This window comes from Sorex fumeus, unplaced genomic scaffold, assembly GCF_029834395.1.
Source record: "Sorex fumeus unplaced genomic scaffold, SorFum_2.1 ptg000018l, whole genome shotgun sequence".
NCBI lineage: Eukaryota > Metazoa > Chordata > Mammalia > Eulipotyphla > Soricidae > Sorex > Sorex fumeus.
In genome coordinates, this window is record NW_026606075.1 from 15,132,893 (window position 1) to 15,151,431 (window position 18,539).

Here is an 18,539-nt window from a genome sequence, read left to right on the forward strand (position 1 = left end):
CGTGAATTATGTCATGCCACACAGTAGCGCTGCACTGCACTATTCTCCCGTTGTTCATCGATTTGCTAGAGCTGGCCCAGTAACATCTCCATTTTGAGACTTGTTACTGTGTTTGGCATGTTGAATACATCATGGGTAGCTTTCCAGGCTTTGCAGGATGGGCGAGATACTCTCGGCAGCTTGCCGGGCTCTCTGAGAGGGACAGAGGAATCGAACCTGGCTCAGCCAGACAGTACAAATAAAAATAGTAAAACTGCAAATATGTGTATTTTACCACAGCAAATGACATTACACCATCTGCTGAGATATTCAATATATGTCCAAAGAAATACTCAAGACAATGTATTTACAAACTGAGGTGTAAAGGGATCTAAATGGCAGGACAGTTTCGACAAGTCCCTCAAAATGGTAAAATGAATATAGTACCAGCAAACAACATAAGTTATAGTATTATATTTTATTTATGTATGTTTTAATATCTAAGATAAACACTAAAAAACTTTTTTTTTCCATTGTAAGGGTCAGACAGCTCATGAGCGATCTGAATGAGGAAACCTGGGTTCAGTCCTTAGCACTGCAGAGTACCCTTAACACCAGCAGGTGTAGCCCATAAAAATAAAACAAAAATTATACATCAATTTGGATTTAAGAAATATAAATCAGAGTTAAATACTAACAAATATTCAAATGGCCCATAGAAGGACAAGAAATAAAAAAACAAAAAAAATTTTAATGGTGCACTTAAGCCCTAATGCAATAATTACTCTAAATATAAACAACAGACACTGAATAAAGGCAAAAATTTGCATGAGTTGTTTTTTTAAATGACCCAACTAAAATCTGCCTATAATTAATCACTTAAAATATGGCATTCTGAAGGTAAAGTTACAGAAACAATGCATAGAAACAAAATAAAACCCAGAGTGGCTTTGTTAGTATTATTAAACTTTTCTGAAAAGACAAAAGAAGGCTATCTCTGGCCAAAGAGATAACTAAAAGAGTTGAAGCACATGTGGTATATCAGGGTAGATCTACATACCATCTACACACTAGGGGTTGAGACTAATAATTATATTATCATATATCATCCCAAACACCACCAGAAGCACTATACAAGGAATAGTCCCTTATTACCAGTATTGCTGCTTCACAAAGAACATCACATAATGATAAACGGATACACCCAATAGGAATGTGACAATTTTAGATATGTAAACACCAAACAAAATAGAGCACCAAAATACAAGTAGCAAAAGCTGCTGACAGAACTAAATTCACAATTATTGCCGGTTATACTTCAAGATTCTCCTCTGAGATTCAGAAATATTAAACAGAAAACAAGCAAAGACTTGAAAGTTCTAAATAAGACCAAGAAAAAAGCACCGTGCCTTGAATACCTACTGTACAAGTAGATGGTCACAAGTTCAAACCTCCTATGTCCCACGTGCACTCATTATGATACTGGCACCTCTCCTCTCTGTGTCCCCAATAGGCTGCAAGCTCTTTCCAGTCACACCAAAGCCAGGAGTGTAGAAGCATCACAAAAGGGCCCCAATGAGCACAGCAACTAAAAAGATGTATGACCACCAAGTCCAGAAATGCCACCACAGGCAAACACGTATGTGAGCAGCACAGCAATCCTCAGTGAGCACCATAACCTGTGGTACAAGTACCAGAAACAGTGGACTGCCAAACCTCAGTGAGCACTTTGGCCAAGTGTACAAGCTCGAGAAACCGATGAGCAAACTGCTCCCTCCAGGCCCCTATGGTAAAAATGAACACCACGATAACCATGTGTGCTGCCTTAAGCATCACAAGAACGTCAATAGGGGATAGAGAGTGGAAATCACCAAGTATATAAAAGATCTAAACAGCACAACAGAATCTCATTGATAAATACAAAATGCACCATCAAAAGCCAACCAAAAAATATTTTTAAGCTTCTAAAGAACACCAGAAAGATAATGTATACCAAAAAAAATTTTTAAGAAGCCTAAAAGTATTGATAATGTTTTTAACCATAACGGATAATAACTGGAACTCAATAACAAAAAGATAAATGGAAAATCTCAGAACCCTTTAAAAAACGTAATGCCATATTTCTAAACAGTGAGTTAAACCGTGGGTATAAAGTTAAAGAAATGGAACACTGAATGAAAATTGAAAGATGACATTGCTAAAGTAATACATAAAAGGAAATATGTCGCATTAAATGGCGACAGGAAAGGTCTCAAACCAATGTTAAACTCTTCAAGAAATAAAGAAAATGTGGTAGAAACAAAATAAGTGCTTTCTGATTTCAAAATAATCAGAAAAAGGAGAAACAAAAGGTGAAATCAAACTAAAATCACTGTCTGCCCGCTGTTCATCGATTTGCTAGAGCGGGCCCAGTAACGTCTCCATTTTAAGACTTGTTGTTACTGTGTTTTGCATATCGAATACATCATGGATAGCTTGCCAGGCTTTGCCGTGTGGGCGAGATACTCTCGGTAGCTTGGCGGGCTCTCTGAGAGGGGCAGAGGAATCGAACCCGGCTCAGCCAGGCTGGCTGCGCTCAAGGCAAATGCCCTACCACTGTGCTATCGCTCCAGCCCAAACTAAAATCAAAAAAGAAAAATGAAACTAATAGATGCATACAAAGACTAATGAAACAAAAATAGAGAAGATAGAAATGCCACTATCAGAAATAAAAGAGAAGAGCATGAATATCCTAAAGCATTAAAAAAAAATTAAGGAATAATAAACAAGTAAAGGTTCATTAGACAAGTTTTAAGGAATAAATCAAGTTCTCAAAAAACATGTATTTCAAATATTCAACCAAAATAAAATATGTATGTATAATCAGTCCTTCAACCACTGAAAACATGAATTCATAATTTATGATCCAAAAGAAAAAAACTGCAATGCTTTCACTGAAGAATTTTACAAATATTTAAAGTTAGTATCAAAACTTCCTAAAGTCTTCCCAAAAAAACACAACAAAGAGCATATCTAACTTCCTAAGATGGAACTAGTATTACCCACTCCCTAGCCCCCCCCCTCAAAAATACCCAGGCTGAGATGCTTTCACTGGAGAATTCCAACAAATACTTAACCTCATAAAATGAGACTAGTATTACCCAAACACAAAAATTATGCAAATATAAGGAAGTTATCAATTATTAACTTTCAAAAAATTGACCCTTAAATCCTAAATACATCAACTACCTAAATTTAGCAATGTTTGGAAAAAATTATACATCATAATCAAGTGATATTTAGTCTAGGTATGCAAGGCATTAAACATTTAAAAAACAGTGTAAAGTATTATTAACAACAAGCTAAATCGTTTGATGACATAAATCAGAAAAGGCATTAAATAAAAATCCAACACCATTCATGATGAAAAAAATTCTCAGGAAGCGGGAGAGGGGGTCAGAATGCTTCCATGCCTTGCACATGGGCCCACCTCAGTTCAAATCCCTGGCAGCCCATAATGTTCCTGAGCCTCACCAAGAGTGATCCCTGAGCACGATCAGGTATGGCCACCCACCCAAAAAAGAAAAAAATTCACAGTAGACAAGAATTAAGAGCTTTTTAAAATCAAGAGTATCTACCCATCCCCCAAACATCACACTTAATGACAAAATAGTGCCAAATACTTTCTAACAAAGACAAGAAAAATTAATCTCAGCACTTTCATGTGTTTTTATGTTCTTCAGATATTGTGGTTTTTGACAAATTGAAGGCTTGTAATAACGCCCTGTGAAGCAATTCTATCAGCATCACCTTTTTAATGACTAAGATATTGGTCAGTATTTATTAGCAATTAAGATGTTTTTAGTTAAGTTATTGCTATTACGCACCTAATAAGACTGTTGTAGCATATATAGCTCCCAAATGCACTAACAATACCAAAAAAAATCATATGATTCACTTTATTGTTGGTTTTATTGTGGTGATCTGGAACCAAACTATCAAAATCTTTGTATCACAGAAGTTCTGATATAGCAGTAGGACAAGAAATAAATGATATATAACTTAGAAGGGAAAACAACTTCTTTATTTATAATCAATATGTAGAAAATCCAAAAAAAAAAGGCTCAAACTTAAAAAGTAAGTTCATCAATAGGTCACAAGATATAAGGCCAACATAAAAAAATTAAACACATTTCTATGTACTAACAATGATATAAAAACTGATACAATACATTTAACAATTCACTCTAAAGGTCTAAAGGGGGAAAAAGATAAACGTACAGTACTAGGTATACAGTAATGTACAAAGAAGTTTTAAAATACTAACTAAAGAAATCAAAGAGGCTCAGGAATTATTTGTCAGTCTAAGGCACATTTCTTATATGTATGAGATACTAAATTCAATTTTAAGTATTGCTCTACACTGTTAAATGTGAGTCCCAATACTGAAACAAAAAAGTGTGATCCCTAACACCACCTTTACCACAAAAACAACAAAACAAAGAAATCAGGACCGAGGATGTGACTTCTGGAAGCAGAAGATGGTTCAAAAGCACTGCTGGAATGGACGAGCCCACTGTATACCACCAGGTGTTACCCCCATAACTATCATTAAAAAACAAAAATTGGGGGCCGGAGAAAGTCGACAGGGCAGGGGTTGATCCCAGGCACACCACATGGTCCCAGCATCCCATATGATTTTTAAGGCCCACCAGGAGTGATCCGTAAGTGCAGAGCCAGGAAAGTCCTGGCGTGTGTCCCACCCCCAGAAAAAGATATTTCACAAAAATAAAATGAACAAAGATATTTCAGCAAACATGACATGGTCAGAATAAGCACATGAAGATTTTTAACATCATCAGTCATCAGCATTAGGGAAACGTGCATTAAATTAAAACCATAGTTAGGTATCACTAGACATCTGTGAAAATGACTAAAAGTGGTAACAATATTTTGTATCAGTGAGAAGGAGAATATAAATCACTCACACACTGCTGGTGAGAAAGTGAAAGGTTATAATCACTCTAGAAAACAGATTGACAGTTTCTTACAAAACTACACATTGATTTACCATACAACTGCACTTACGGGCATTTACCTGACAGAAATGAAAATATATGCTCACAGAAAAATATGAAAGTAAATGTTCAGAGAAGCTTTTGTCCTGTTAGTCAGAACTGGAAATAACCCAAATGCTCTTCAACATGTGAACTGCAGCACATCCGTATCACGGACTACGACTTAGCACAGAAAAAGAACAATAATTCACACATGTAACAACTTAAATAAATCTTCAGTAAATTACACTAAATGACAACTGCAGCCTAAGGTTACATTTTATAATATTCCATTCATATAGTCTTCTTGAGATAATAAAACGTATTAATGGTTGCCAAAGTTAAAGACAAAGGGAGATGTTTGTTTAAAAACAGGCAGCACAAGGTATCCTGGTTGGACACAAAACAAATCTGCAACTTAACTACTAAGAATTACAAAACTACAAATAAAGACTACGGAGAACAAAATGCACACCATGCTCTCATGCTCTCTTCCTCAAACACTCAATGTCATTATAAGCTCTTAAAAGTTACAACTTGGGGTGGGGGGGGGGAGAACTGGTGACAAAAATCAATTTTACCATAGGTTAAATGATTTAACCAAGTGTTAGGTTCCTATAGCGTATTTCTAAACACAAAAATTTCACCATACTTCTAAGACTCTAATATATACTATTAGAATGCATTTTCAACAGTAAACAAGTCATATGACTACACAAGTCATCCATATGTGTATTCTTGTGTATTCATTTTCCACTAGCCGGGACTATTCTGACAGCTCAGGGACAGATCACCTTTCCATTACAGGGCACTTAAAACCACACTTACTCAGGCTGGGGAAACTTAGAAATGTCAACTAACCTAATGTGGACATCTGCTTATCTTTGGATAATGAGAAGCAGCCAACGTGCCTGGAGAAAACGCACAGACATTAGGAAAACGTGCCAACTACACTGAGCCATTAGTCTAGATGAAAGTACTTTTTTTTTTCCTTGAAGCTATAATGAAAGAAAGTTACTGAAACAAATTTATTCAAAGTCCTGCTCTGGTAGAACCAATGAAATTCAATTAATATAAGTTAATTTCATCTAGTTCATATCCTCGATATACTACTGGATGCTGCCAGTGAGGAAAAAAGTGAGGACTCCACTATCTCACTATCTATATATGCTTTCTTTTTCTTGGTTTTGGGCCCCCACCTGGCAGAGCTCAGAGCTTGGTCCTGGCTCTTTCCTTAAGGATCACTCCTGGGGGCTAAGTGAGGCTGCATAATGGTCCCAGGATTGAAGAACCCAGGTGAGCAGCATGCAAGGTATATACTTTCTCTGGCCCTCTGTATTAATTCTGAAAATTGTAGATCTACAATTACCTCAAAGTATCAGTTTACTTTCACAAACTTAAAAGATAAATCACTTAGGTGGATGAATAAAAGATAACAGATCCACTAATATGTGTTTTACTACTGTGAACCCAGTATAGTAATTTTCTTTCTACAAAGAAAATCTAAAAGAGCTATAGAGGATCTCTTCCCTTAGACTGAGAGACATACAAAAGGATTTTAAAAGTAGGAAGCCAGTACAGTGGTTGGGGCCAAGCCATGGATGTGTCCAACTTGCTTTTGATTCCTAGGCATCAAATAGATTCCCCAGCACTGCTAGGTACAATCCTCCCTCCAGTCCAACCACCTCAGGTGTGACCGTAGAGGCCCCAAACACCAATCGGCTGGGTATACCTGACTCATCAGGACCCAGTGATATCTCATCTCCGGTTCTCGCATTCAATGTCTGGCCCACTTAGCAGAGAATCATGGGTGTGGACCCATGGCCTCTTGACCACTACTTGGGAGCCCACCCCCACAAATACAAGAATTTTTACATTAATACTCAATATTACAACAATGTGCACAGTAAATACAGAAAGAGATATATGTCTCACCAATAGAATTTTCTCTAAATACCATGGTCATCTGGGTGACCTTTCCATATTATTAGACTTTCGTTCAAATGCCTTTCATTTTCAGCAGAGGTGTTATTTTTAAGGGAGAGAGTTGTCATAAAGAGTTAAATTAGTATTTGTTGTTTTGTTAGGGTGTTTTGTTTAGAGGGCAGAGTAGATTGCATCACACAAGGTGGTGCTGAGGGCTTACTCCTGGATCGATGTTCAGGGACCACTCCTGATGCTGCTGGGGGACCAGAACCAGAAGTACTGCCAAGGATGGAACTGTGGTCGGCCACATGCAAGGCAAATCCCTTTGCCCTGGTCTAGCTCTCAATTCCTTCATTAATTTCTTTTAAACAAGAGAGATCCCCATTTCCCTAGCACAATTAGTCTGCCCCCAAATCATCCAAAACCATTCTTAAAGATGCAACTTGACCCAGTATATCAATCAGCCTGGGCTACCATAACAAACAGTAAATACTAGATAATGTAAAACAGTGTTTTGTGCCCTCTTATGGCCTGCTGACAACCATCCCTTCAAAGAACTGCAGTTAATAACCACAACACACTACTGTGGTTTACAACTTTTCAACACCTGAAGATCAGCATTGGTCTATAGAGCAACAATGTAACAGTTACATGATTAGAGAGAAATTTTCTGTGAACTGCTAGGAAATTCACAGATCTGGGAAAGATCCCAGACAGATCTGGACCACAGGCTGAAGAACAGTCTGAAAAACAACAGAAATTTATTTTCTCGCAATTCTGAAGATGAAGTCAAAGATTAAAGTGCCAGTAGAGAAGGTATCTAATGAAATTCAATTGGCAGTAGTCCCTTTGTCATCATAAATTCACAGAACTTTCATAGAGGTTTTGTCTGTGCACATGAACTCCTAGAGTCTCTCTTCCTCTTTGAATAAGAACACCAGTTCTTTTAAGATTTCAATAATCCTACTGGTTTTAGATTTACCCCTAGGACCTAAATTACCTCCTTAAAATCTCTATGTCCATTTAGGGTCACATAGGGGTCATGGTTTCGATCTGTGAAATGGGAGGGGTACACATAATTCAAACCATGTTAATTGGGTTTTGTAGGAATGTACCAATACATGTATTTTATGTTCTAGACAAGGAAAGGGAAAGAAAATTTTACAGAATTTCTATCAGAATTAGAATTACAGTTCTAGCAGTTTCACAACAACGAAAATTAAGATAATAACTATTCTCACGATACATTTATGAAAATTAAACGAGGTAATACAAAGTGCCTCACATATAACTTACTAGTTAATACTGAATGCCTCTTTCCATCTCCTCTCCTTCATTACTCATATCTAAATATATCTGAAAATTTAAGGGAACTGGACTTGCCCCGATTCTACCACTAGCAGGCCTCTCTATATAAATCTACTTCTGCACCTGAACAATGAGTTTCCACTATCACTAAAATCCAAAGGTTTCCACTATCACTTTTAACATCGCTTGGTGTTTCAAGAAATTGCACCTCCAGGTAACAGTGTCCTTATATACTCGTTCAATCCCCTCCCATACTAAATCTAGAAAGGCTGTATGATTAACATTGGCCACTGGACTTTAAACAGACCTTAAAGACCAAGATGCTTGTAAGCACTGACAAGAACAAGAGCTTGTTCTCTTAAAAACCGAGCTCTTCGTTCCCGGCTCGTCCTTCACGCCCTACCAAGGTCACCAGTTGCCTCCCACGAATGGCTCTCCAGCACGACCATGGCTCCAGAGCACAGAAACCAATCTCTTAATTATCTGACTCTCAGCAGAAATACTTCCAAGGTTAATAAGTAAAATAGCAGAAATCCGCACAACATCATTTAATTCTTGAACCCAGCGGTAGAAAGCAAATCATTTCACAATGCCTTTTCAACATGTCTGATTCGGGGGTGTAAACTCTAAATAATAATGGTGCATCTTTTATCGAAACAATGAATCTAGTCAAAGTAGATAGAGTGTTAACTAGAATTCATCTGTCTCACAGGCACTGGGAGGGTTGGGAGGGGGGAGTTTATTGGGGTTCCTCGGGGATGGAGCGATAGCACAGTGGTAGGGCGTTTGCCTTACAAGCGGCCAACATGGCCGACCCGAGTTCGATTCCTCCGCCCCTCTCGGAGAGCCCAGCAAGCTACCAAGAGTATCTCGCCCGCACGGCAAAGCCGGGCAAGCTCCCTGTGACGTATTCAATATGCCAAACACAGTAACAAGTCTCACGATGGAGACGTTACTGGGCCCGCTCGAGCAAATGGATGAACAACGGGAGGACCGTGACCGTTCGTGGTGAAAAATAAGTATAGGTAAAGGGAAATGTGTTTGATATTTGCATGACCGAGACCTAAACCTGAAAGCTTTGTAACTTTTCCCACAGTGATTCAATAAATAAATAAATTTTTTTTAAAAAAAAACCTAGCTCTTTTGTGAAAATTAGCCACTGTGTGATAAACAAATTAAAATGAATGAAGTGGGGGGAGGGGTGGAATGATAACACAGTAGGTAGGGCATTTTCCTTGCACACAGCCGACCTGGGTTCGATCTCCAGCGTCCCATATGGCACCTCGAGCATTTCAAGGGTAATGCCTGAGTGCCAAACCAGAAGGAACCCCTGAGCATTGCTGGGTGTGACCCAAAAAAGCAAAATAAATGAATAAAATTAAAAGAAAAAGAATGAAGTGGAAAAGTTAGTGGGGGAAATTGAAGGAAGGGGAATGGGAACTGGTAGGAATAAAGTGTGTGTTAGGGGGGTAGCGCATAAGAAGGTGTCACAGAAGAGATGCCCAACTAAACCCCACTTACTTTAGTCAGTCAATCCAGAAGAGGCACCAGATTTATGGCTAAGAAATCACCATGAATGGTGCCAAAAGATGTCAGATGAGCAGTCCCCATTAAGTCCCGCTCAAATTTCAGAATCAAAAGCAAATAAATGTTTTAGCAACTATGTTTAGGAATAAAACAGTACAAATAACTAATACAACACATGTAAACAAACTAGAACAGTTTCTGTTAGTAAACAATTACGAAATGTTACCAATAAGTGTAATAATAACTTATATAATTATTATATGCATTATTACAAAGAAACAATGAATTTTTCCTACAAAGGAACTATTTTGGATATTTGAACTACTTTTGAAGGTATTTTCTGATTTTCCTAAAAATCAGTAAAGACAGGAATAATCAGGAAGGTAGAAGTCTAATCCAGACTAATTCTACTCATTACCTGTATTCCGTATTCTTAGTAATTACAGATAACCCTTTTAACCTTCCTCCAGACCACAGGTACATGGTACAGAGGTACAGTTCAGTGGAATAGAAGAGTCAAAAGTTTATTTGGCTTGTTTTTTCTTTTAACTGATAGATTTACTTATTAATTAAGCACGGGACATGAGATCCAATGACCTAGTCATAAAATATATTAAGTATATTTAATATATATTTAAATATATGCAGTAAATACAGAAAAGATATCTGCTTTTTCTCAAAGACTTTACTGATCCTGATTACACATATTTTGTATTCTTTTAACCTCTATGATCCTTCACTTATGGTATTTATTTTAATCTAGCCTGGGTAGTAATTGGTTTACTTAACTTCCTACTAGCTCTAAAACGCCCTCAGTAGAACCACTAAGAAAAGGAAGAAGTTACTCACTGTTACAGCCCTGAAATTCAGAAATATTTATTATTATATTACTCTACTATTAATACAATAAAAATATATGGGCTCTGGTCACTAATCTTGTCTGTAATTTAACATTCTCACTCATTTTTATTAAAAAATAATGGCACAGTCCATAGTTATAGTGCAGTCAATGAAAAAAATTAATGAAGACAACATGCCCTAACACTGACTTAAGAACAGCATAGAGAGAGAGGAGATAGATAATCTTTGAGGGAAACATTATTTACATTTCTTATTTCCTTTACTTTCAAGTTTCAGTCTTGAGGGGGGTTGGAGCCAAACTACAGCATGCAGGACAGCAGCCTAGTGCGAGGCTAACCTGGGTTCAACCGCCAGTATCCCCATAAGGTCCCGAGCCCGGCCAGGAATAAGCCTTGAGCACAGCCAGGTGTGGCCCCAAAACAAAACAAAGTTTCAGTCTTAAAAAGTCTGCCTGTGGAGCTGGAGGGAGAGCATAGCAAGCAGATAGATTGTTTGCCTGGCACGAGGCCCACCCAGGTTCGATTCCCAGCATCGCATGTGGTCCCTCGAGCTCCACCAGGAATAATTCCTGAGTGCATGAGCCAGGAGGAACCCCTGTGCATTGCTGGGTGTGACCCAAAAAAGCGAAGAAAAAAAAAAAAGCTACCTGTGCTAGCTGCCAGGTAAATAATGTCAAAGGCAAAGGGGCCTGGTGGAAACGACAGGAAACATGAAAAGCTCAGAATTTAACCTCAACAGACAACTCAGTCCTAGCAACCTACTTGCACTGCACAAATAAATAGAAACAATGCCTAGGGTCTGTCATACAGTACTAGAGACCTAGATTTTAATGTAAAAGCATCCAAATTCTAAGATGGTGGCAACTATTTACTAGATGTTTTTAATGCACTAAGGAGAGTGTGACAAGAACAAAAGCAACAGGTGTTGGCGCGGATGTGGCGAGAAAGGGACCCTCCTTCACTGCTGGTGGGAATGCCGGCTGGTCCAACCCTTTTGGAAAACAGTATGGACGATTCTCAAAAAATTAGAATTTGATCTCCCATTTGACCCAGCTATAGCACTCCTGGGAATATATCCCAGAGAGGCAAAAAGGTATAGTCGAAGTGACATCTGCACTTGTTTGTTCATTGCAGCACTCTTTACAATAGCCAGAATCTGGAAAAAACCTGAGTGCCCGAGAACAGATGACTGGTTAAAGAAACCTTGGTACATTTACAAATTGGAGTACTATGTAGCTGTTAGAAAAGACTGAAATTTACATACAAGTGGTACTACATGGAAAGTATCATGTTAAGTGAAATGAGTCAGAAGGAGCAGGATAGACACAGAAAGATTGCATTCATCTGGGGAACATAAAGCAACAAAACGGGAGACTAACACCCAGGAATGGCTGAGATTAGTACCAGGAATTTTGCTCCATGACTTGAAGGCCAGCCACATGTGCTAGGTAAAAAGGAAGCTCAGATAGAAGAGAGCACCAAATAAAGGGTGTTGTGAAGACCCTCCCAGGGTGGGAGAGACATGCTATAAGTAGTCTATAGACCAAACATGATTGCCACTCAATGCCTCTCTGGCAAAACACAGTACCCAAAAGAAGAGAGAGAGAACAAGGGGGAATGCCCTGCCACAGCGGCAGGGTGGGATGGGGGGGGGGGCAGGGATGCTGGGACCCGTGGTGGGGGAGAATGGGCACTGGTGGAGGGATGGGTACTTGATCATTGTATAACTGAAACCCAAGCACAAAAATTTATAAGTCTATAAATGTACCTCATGGTGTTTCACTAATAAAAAAAAAATTATTAAATAAAAAAAAATAAGGAGAGTGTGAGTGAGAGAGTGTGTGTGTGTGTGTGTGTGTGTACACAAATATCTGGGTTGGATTCTGAGGGCTTTCCCGCTAATGTAGGTTCAAGTATCTCTATACACTCTATACATGACTGAAGGTGGATTGTGAAACAATACTCCTTTACTATCTCCCCACACTCTAAGTAAGAAAAAAATAGAGCCATGAAAAGCAAATTTTAAAAATCATAGTTCTAATGACACCTCTTTTAACTTAGCCTTTTCTCTGCTGAATGTCATGTTAGCAGTTCTATCAAACCTTGAGGAATAAATATGATTTTTTAAATTTTTTTCTGCTGAAGGAAATAAAAATTTGTAATCCAAATTTAATAAATGGCAAAGGTTTTTCCTCAAAGCTTGCAAAAAGAAGTATATTTAAGTAAAGGTTAATAGTTAGATTATATCAACTGGGGCCAGAGAGATGGTACAGCAGGTAAAGACCAGAGATTTCTGCTCTAGAAAACACTGTGGACTCAACCCTCTGACTGAACCTCCTTAATACTGTTATCAATAACCAAGATGACAAGCCTCTCATAATCAAATATTAATTTGATTAATTAATACTCCTTAATACTGTTATCAATAACCAAGATGACAAGCCTCTCATAATCAAATATTAATTTAGTCAAAAAACATTTGCTGGAGCGACAGCAGATAAGGCGTTTGCCTTGCATGTGGCCGACCCGGGTTCGAATCCCAGCATCCCAGCATCCCAGCATCCCATCATCCCATATGGTTCCCTGAGTACTGCCAGAAGTAATTACTGAGTGCAGAGCCAGGAGTAATCCCTGAGCATCTCCAGGTCTGACCCAAAAATCAAAAAAAAAAAAAAAATTTCCTTAGCAGTGGTAGGGCGTTTGCCTTGCACGCAGCCAATATGGCCGACCTGAGTTCGATTCCTCCACCCCCTGGAAGAGCCCAGCAAGCTACCGAGAGTATCTTGCCCGCAGGGCAGAGCCTGGCAAGCTCCCCATGACGTATTCGATATGCCAAACACAGTAACAACAGTCTCCAATGCTCAACCAAATTGATGAACAACGGGAGGACCGTGACCAACCTTTAGGAAATATCTGACATTAACCTAAGACCTTTTCCTTTAAGTAACAGAAATTTATACAAAAACACTTCAATTCATCACTGCGGCCGCTTAATCTGCTGGAAAACTATAACGTTAAAATAAAAAATTTAATATAATAAGAGACATGCTTCTAGAGTTTAAAACATTCTCTAGTGAATAAAGAGTAGGGTATTCCTACAATAAATATTAAGAGTAACAAAGTCCCTATAGCAACAGAATTAGTAGGCAAATTAATCACAATAAAAATATTACAGGTATTTTGGTAGACTATTGAACACATGTGTGTCTGGCACTGTACTTGTTCTCATTAAACTTTAAGAAACGACCAGAGAAGACTAATTACTATCCCTATTTTACAGATGGGAACGTTAACCTTTCCATGATCACTCAGCTAGCAAGTGGCAGGCAGAGTCAAGATTCCAACCCAAACCTTGCTATAACTTCAGAATCTGCACCACTATACTATATTGCCTCCAGTGACTGAGTTGGTTTTTAAAAAGGGAAATTTGTTCTCAAATGACAAATTTGAGAAACATACCAGAAATGGAAGATACACTGTTGAATGCCAAAAAAATTTCATATAGTCAAGCAACTCTTTTTATGTCCAAATGCACATAAAATGATGAAAATTTCAAACAACTTTTCACAATTTCTCCTAAGTACTCATTCATGCTTATAGTTAATGGGAACACTGTTTTCTGCTTAATTCTGTTCTGAACCTAAAACTGCTCTACAAATTCTATTTTTTTAACTTAGAATGAAAATATATCAAATGTGACTACTCCAATTCAATTACGAGTCGGCATAAGACTATTCAGTTATTATAACCAGAGTACTGAGAAGGTAATGAGCACTTAATATTTAACTAATTTTTACAAAAAGGCTTAAATGTGTATAGCCAGTGCAGTAAAATTTGCAGCTGTAACTCCCAACACTTTCAGAAAAGTCTGCATGTAATAAACAGACCTAAGGAGGAGTAAAACTGAACCAAAAAAATTGAACTCCTAGTGAACAGTAAAACGGAATACACTTTGCCTATGCCATGGCTGGCGAAAAAATGAAACAAACTTTCCTTTCCACCTTGAGTATCAAGAATGTAGCCCTAAGTCAAAACTACAGAATCTTCCTAACTTGTTTTTCAAGTCCTTTCAAATTTTTCCACATAGTTTATCTAGGAAAGAAAAGGGGGAAATGATCACTTCCAACAGTCCATGGATGACTGTTAACATATAAGCCACAATTTTTTTTTTGGCCTCTGATCCATGGATGCAAAAATTCTAAAGGTCAATTAAAACTGGAATGGGACCCACAGAAGTTTTGCATACCTAGAATTACCACTTCCACTGAGCTCATCCAGATTCCACTCATCAAACTCCACCTTTATAAACACAGGCATAGTTCATTCATGAAGAGAACAAGGTAAACACTCACTGTATAGAGAAGGCACCTGTCCTACATAGCTTGCAGTCGACTGTCAAAACGGCCACAGACAAAACTGTTAAGGGAGGCCCCTTTCTAATTTTCATTTCCACACTGTAGTTACAATGTCTCAACAATGAATTACATTCATAGTAACAAATGGGATCGGCAAAGCACAAGTTAGCTACTGTAGGTGTGCGGCCCCTTAACCACACCTGTCATTCACTGAACTTCCTGGCCACGTTTTCAGACGGGATCATCCCCAAGGCTTTTTCTGCCCTCACTCTCCTTCCACTAGGTAAAAGTTGGCACTAGCAGCGCAACCGAGGGGAAACATCCCGGGAGAGAGAGCGCGCGCGCGCACGTTGCAAAAGGAAGGGCAACACTCCTGCAGACAACCTGCATTCGAATCCTCCCGCTAACCATCTCGTCGCAACAAGGGAGCCCACAGGGGCAAGGGGAGGACGATCGCCCGGGGAAGTGCAAGCTCAGCTAAACCCAGGTCCACCACTCCAATTTGGAAGGGGCAGAATCACATCCGGCTCCTGCGAGACACGCACGTTTTGCCGAACTCCCCATCTTTTAAAGCGTTCCAGCTTCCCAGAGGAGCAACAAACCCACGAAAACGCCGGGGGGGGACTGTGTCTCCTGGGGGTAAGATGAGCGACCAAACCAAACCCCCGGCCCGGGGGGCGAGCCAGAAGCTCCCAAACTTTCCCGAAACGCTGGGGGTTAGAACGAGACACTTTTTTCGTCCCCCACTTCTTGCCCGCAGCCGCAGTCCGCACCGCCCCCCGTCGACCCCCGAAGCCCGGAACCGCGGTGTGGACTTACTGGTTGGTCGGAGGCGCGGTCAGCGGGATGGCCACCTCTTCCTCCTCGTATTCTGGTCCATCCAGAGAGTCCCCTTCGTCCACGGTCCCCAAGCCCGCGCCCAAAGACGGCAGCTGAGGGGGCGGCGGCGGCAGCGGAGGGAAGCCGCCGCCCGCCCCGAAGGGGTCGGCGGGCAGCGCGGCGACCCCCCGGCCCAGGGCCACCTCCCCGCCGGCTCCGGGGGGCGCAGCGGCGGCCCCTCCCCCTGACAGCCCGGCTCCCCCGACGCCCGGGAACGCCGAGCCCGAGGCGGTGCCGCCTCCCAGAGTCCCCGCCGCCCCGGCCTCCGCCAGCCCCGCGTAGGGGGCGGCCGGCACCGGCAGCGCCGCGGGGACCTTCCCCCGACACGCCGCCGGGCAGGCAGCCGAGCCCGCGGCCGCGCCGCCCCCGACGGCCCCGCCGGCCACCGGGCTGCCCTCCTCACTGCCGGCCTCGGCCGCCATCATGTTGAAGCCCGCTCGCCGGTGCCCGGCCCTGCCCGCCCGGCAGCCCCGGGGGCCACCAGGCCCGGGCTCCGAGCCGCCCCACCCAGGCGCGTGCCCCCGGCAGCTCCCCCAGGCAGAGGAAACAACAACAAAAGGCGCCCGCCGCCGCCGCCGCCGCCGCGCCCCCTCCTCGGGCCACAGCCCCGGCTCGCGAGCCGCCCGGGTTACGGGAAGCCAAGTGGGCAAAAATTCCCCGGCGCCCGCACGCCAACGCCGCCCGGCCCTGCGCCGCACACACCCACACTCACTCACACACACATGCACGGGAGCGAGAAACTTCCTGGCGGCGCTCGAGGGGAAAGGGAAGCGCCGGGGAGGCGGCCGGGCGACTGCGGGCCCCCACGGCCCCTCCAGCCCCTGCCGCCGCCGCCGCCGCCGCGCCTTCACCACCCCAGTTCCGGCCACCCCCACCGCAGCCACCGCCGGTGCCGCTGCTGGGGCTGGGGCCACGGCAGCCGCTTCATCCTCCACGGGGCGGCAGCGGCAGCGGGGAGGGGTGGGGAGGAGAGGAAGGGGGGGCGGGGGGGGCGGGGAAATCGACGGCCGCGCTCCCGACCCGGGGCTCGCCGCGCTGGGGAAGGGAGAAAGGAAGGCGGGGCCGGGAGGAGGAGCGCGCGCAGGAAGGGCGGGGGAGGAGGCGGGCGGCGGCACTGCGCAGGCGCCTGCGCGGCGCGGGCCCCCGCGAGGCGGGCGGGAGGCGGGCGCGGGGCGGGCCGGCCCGGGCGGGAGGAAAGGGAAGAGTCGGAGGGAAGGAAGCGGCGGGGACGGGCCGTGCGCACCGCACACACCGCGCGCCGCGCGTTCGAGCGCGTGGCGGCCCCGGGGCGGCTGTCCGCGGCCGGCTGCCCTGGGCTTTGTCTGATGGCTCAGCGGGGACAGGGACGGGGGGCCGGGCTGGGCCGGCCAGACCTGGAAGACGCAGGATCGGGAAAAGAAGATGCGGCGCTGCCGGTTCCGTACTTCCTGACCCGGAGAATCTACACCCCGGAGCCCGCGGAGCACCGACCTGCCGACCTACCGGCGCAGGCTTCGGAGCAGGGGGCGGGACCGCTAGAGTGTTTCGGGGGAGAAGGGGGTGAGGAGGAGAGAGATGGAAGAAACACTGTTGTTTTTATTTTTATATTACCATTGCAGCATGGTAGTAACTGTGTTACAAATGCAGACCGTCAATGGGGAAAAAGAAGAAGGAACCTACGTCGTGAAATTCGAAACAGGAGAAAATTGAGCTTGTGGGAAGGGAAGGATTCTGCTGGAAATCAGAGGTCTAAAGTCCGTTTTCTAAAGCTAGAAGTTTCTTCACCAACCTCCCTCCCCCCACACCCTAGAGTATTCATCATCTCATTCTTTCCACCTGTCCCCGCCCCCCCCCCACGCAGAAACACGTGTCTGTTGGATCTTAATGAAACGTGGAAAGGAGGCGTTCTAGAAACCACCCTAATCAACGTTTGTCCTCGCGTGCAAAATAGATACACATGTGATAGAACAGCACCTTCAGGCAATCAAGAAGGTCCCGAATTGTTCGTTATCAAAAATGACTGGTAGTTTCAGAGATTAGGAAACTGAAACCTCATCTTTAATACAGTCTGGTTAGTGACCTTCTATACTGGAGTGTGAACAGTTACCTTCGAGTTGAAGCTCACTGACAAGTCGAAGTTACAGTGGTAGCAATTTGCCCTTTAGGATTCATAAACTGTCTTTTAGATTATTTCATCAGGAACTAACAAATACTATAAAAATTGATCTTTCAAATCAATATCTCTAAGCATAGTGTTATAATGGGGATACCAAAATCCTATAACATCTGATTGGGGTGGGGAGAAAAGAGGTAGCAAGGCGCATGCAGGACATTTTTTAAAGTTTGCAGGAGGCAGGAAAGTAAAAGTACAGGAGTTGGGGCATACCTTCCATGCCCGCGAGCCCCTGTTCAACCTGGCACCACATAGGCCCCAGATCACTACAGCCCTGGTGGTCCCTACCCCAGTAGGGACCAGTCATTCAAAAGTCTAGCTAGGTTGGTGAGAATCACTGTGAATGTTCAGCACTTCTGAGCAACATTTAGATCAAAAACAACTAAAAAAACCTCCATAGCTTCAGTGGTCGAGTGCTTGTCTTGCATGTGTGAGGCCCTGGATTCCATCCCAAATCGGTGACAAACTTATCTGAATAGTAATCATGAGGAATCCTTCAATGTGCTTATCCTTTAGG

At 42.6% G+C, this 18,539-nt stretch overlaps 2 protein-coding genes across 2 annotated transcripts in view; one reads left to right on the top strand and one right to left on the bottom strand.

The window, feature by feature from the left end:
- RASA1 (RAS p21 protein activator 1) overlaps positions 1 to 16,915 on the bottom strand; it is a 107,505-nt gene extending 90,590 nt beyond the window's left edge. The window contains exon 1 of the mRNA XM_056112443.1: positions 15,811 to 16,915. Coding sequence (XP_055968418.1) covers positions 15,811 to 16,295 — 485 coding nt within the window. The 5' untranslated portion in view covers positions 16,296 to 16,915. The remainder of the gene's footprint in view (positions 1 to 15,810) is intronic.
- LOC130021649 (translation initiation factor IF-2-like) lies at positions 16,593 to 17,559 on the top strand. The gene is made up of 3 exons (XM_056112413.1): positions 16,593 to 16,830; positions 16,915 to 17,383; positions 17,469 to 17,559. Exons 1-3 carry the CDS (start codon positions 16,593 to 16,595, stop codon positions 17,557 to 17,559), a joined length of 798 nt encoding a protein of 265 aa, XP_055968388.1.
- Positions 17,560 to 18,539: the final 980 nt, after the last annotated feature.

Coding starts and splice junctions, on each gene's coding strand:
- LOC130021649 (XM_056112413.1), top strand. CDS start 16,593: ATGCACGGGAGCGAGAAACTTCCTGGCGGCGCTCGAGGGGAAAGGGAA. Junction 16,831..16,914: donor GGCAGCGGCAGCGGGGAGGG/GTGGGGAGGAGA, acceptor GCGCTGGGGAAG/GGAGAAAGGAAGGCGGGGCC. Junction 17,384..17,468: donor TCGGAGCAGGGGGCGGGACC/GCTAGAGTGTTT, acceptor TTACCATTGCAG/CATGGTAGTAACTGTGTTAC.